We start from the raw sequence: 2594 nt of genomic DNA on the forward strand, positions 1-2594 counted from the left end.
TCCCGAAAATAAGACCTAGCCTGAGTTTTTCACATGTGCTTAATATAAGCCTTATCCCCAAAATAAGGTGCTCTGGCCAGTGTGTAATATATAATTGATAAATAAAACAACATAAAAATAACATTAAAATTAAGATAGGATAAAAAAATACTTTCCCCCAATATCGCTATTATTGTGAAGGTTTTATACTGAATTCTTCTGTTTTGTTCTCCAGGATGTTAGGCAGTATGGCTTCCATTATCCCTGAGAGGAAGAATGCACATCACAGTATCCGCCAAAGCCTCGATTCGCATGACAACGTTGAAGTTGAGGCTGCCATTTTTGCTGCAGCCAATTTTTCTGCCCAGTCCAAGTAAGAACAGCACCTGGGATGTGTTTATTGTGCCCAAGTTAGCAATCAATTAATCCTTGATATCTCAATAGACTTTTACTTACATTATTTTCTTATTCATTTCTTTTCATGATTTTTTCTGGGAGATGGGTTGTTTAGCGGTATGAAATATAAACAATAAAATAAACTTTAGCAATTTTTGCAAAAGTGTCAGTACAGGTAGCTCTCAGCTTACAACAGTTTGCTTAATGACCATTCAAAGTTAAGTAGCACTGAAAAAAGTGACTTATGACTGTTTTTTACACCTAGGACCATTGCAGCATCCCCACGGTCACATGATCAAAATTCAGATGCTTGGCTACTGGCTCATATTTATGACGGTTGCAGTGTCCCAGGGTCATGTGATCACCTTTTACAACCTGCTGACAAGCAAAATCAATGGGGAAGCCAGTGCTGATCTTTCACTGCTGTGTTCCCCTATAATTTAGAGGAGTGGCGGGGGGGGGGAGACTAATAGAGTGAACCTCACCAGTGCTTTGTTTTATAGATTGTTTTGTAATAAAAATATTGTATTATAAGTTACTAATAAATTGCTAATTAAGATTGAGTCATATGTAGGAAGTGAACAAAATATAAACCAGGAACTTTATCGTTTTGACTGAAATAGTATTCTTACTTAGAACTAAAGACCACAGAATTTTGTGAAATATATTTCTGACATCAGGAATAGAAATGTTTTATTAATTTCTTATCTGTTGCACGACACTATTTCTTACTGACATTTAGAGATGGGTATAGTTCATATTAGTTTGTACTATACAACAATGAAGTTGTAGTTTTTTTGAACACTGAAAACCACTAATGCCAACAGTCATTTAACTATGCTGTAGTGGCAACAGTACAAATCTTGAAATATAGTATAGCATTCTTGGGAGCTTGGTAATCTCTGACTATCTTTACCTCAGGTCAAGCAGAGAGGGAGAGACAAGGAGATAGAATGAGTAATGTAATTAAATAATTAACTAGTTTATTTTTTAAGGCTTAATGTTGGAAGCCTACATGTAAATCCTAGTTAATGCAACTATTTAGTATAGTTGACTTACCATTTTCTTCGGTGTTCTTGGTGTATTCATTGTTTTACGTACACTGATTTACAAGCATATAAACTTTAATCTGATGATATCAGGTCTAATAGTATGCTCCAAAAGAAAATATCACACTGTCAGAATTTTCACGGTTTATTCTTATTTTGATTCATTATATTTTTCCTTCTTGACAGAGATTTTGCAGGAGGAATATGTAACAAAATCAGTGAAATGATTCAAGGTATATGTCCTCTGGATTTTCTCCTTGCATATCTGTGCCTTTGAGAGAGTTTTTAAAAAGTGGTAATTCTGTTATTTAAAATATTTCAATTTTGAAGTAAAATTCTGGAAATGCTAGCTTAATCAAAGGATGAGGATTTGCTGGGTAAAAGTTTTGTCCATTTTAATCATATATCTGCCTGGATGCATCACAAAGTATTTCTGGGGTTGGTATTTCAAGGAAACATCTCATTGTAGATATTGTGAGAGGATAGTTGTGTTAGTCTATGGTAACAAAATCAGGAATCTGATAGCACTTTTTCAGATTAAAAAATATTAAATATTAAATAAATTAATAAAATAATTTATTAATGAATAAAATGCTAATAAAATGTGCTCGTTTGTAAAGATTCCTTATGATTAAAGGGAATCTGTGTTTTATTGCTAATGTTGTATAAAAAGACAAAACTTGAATCCTGATGGTTTTATGGACACATCCAAGTACAGTGAGGAAAAAAATATTTGATTCCCTGCTGATTTTGTATGTTTGCTCACTGACAAAGAAATGATCAGTCTATAATTTTAATGGTAGGTTTATTTTAATAGTGAGAGACAGAATAACAACAAAAAAAATTCAGAAAAACGCATTTCAAGAAAGCTATAAATTGATCTGCATTTTAATGAGTGAAATAAGTATTTGACCCTTTCGCAAAACATGACTTAGTACTTGGTGGCAAAACCCTTATTGGCAATCACAGAGGTCAGACGTTTCTTGTAGCTGGCCACCAGGTTTGCAAACATCTCAGGAGGGATTTTGTCCCACTCCTTTTTGTAGATCCTCTCCAAGTCATTAAGGTTTTGAGGCTGACATTTGGCAGCTCGAACCTTCAGCTCCCTCCACAAATTTTCTATGGGATTAAGGTCTGGAGATTGGCTGGGCCACTTCAGGACCTTAATGT

At 34.2% G+C, this 2594-nt stretch overlaps 1 protein-coding gene across 1 annotated transcript in view; it reads left to right on the forward strand.

The window, feature by feature from the left end:
• Positions 1-2594, forward strand: part of INTS7 (integrator complex subunit 7) — a 45875-nt gene that overhangs the window by 3880 nt on the left and 39401 nt on the right. The window contains exons 4-5 of the mRNA XM_015814656.1: positions 215-352; positions 1611-1657. Coding sequence (XP_015670142.1) covers positions 215-352; positions 1611-1657 — 185 coding nt within the window. The remainder of the gene's footprint in view (positions 1-214; positions 353-1610; positions 1658-2594) is intronic.

This window comes from Protobothrops mucrosquamatus, unplaced genomic scaffold, assembly GCF_001527695.2.
Source record: "Protobothrops mucrosquamatus isolate PMUCROS unplaced genomic scaffold, P.Mucros_1.0 scaffold_91, whole genome shotgun sequence".
Classification (NCBI taxonomy): domain Eukaryota; kingdom Metazoa; phylum Chordata; class Lepidosauria; order Squamata; family Viperidae; genus Protobothrops; species Protobothrops mucrosquamatus.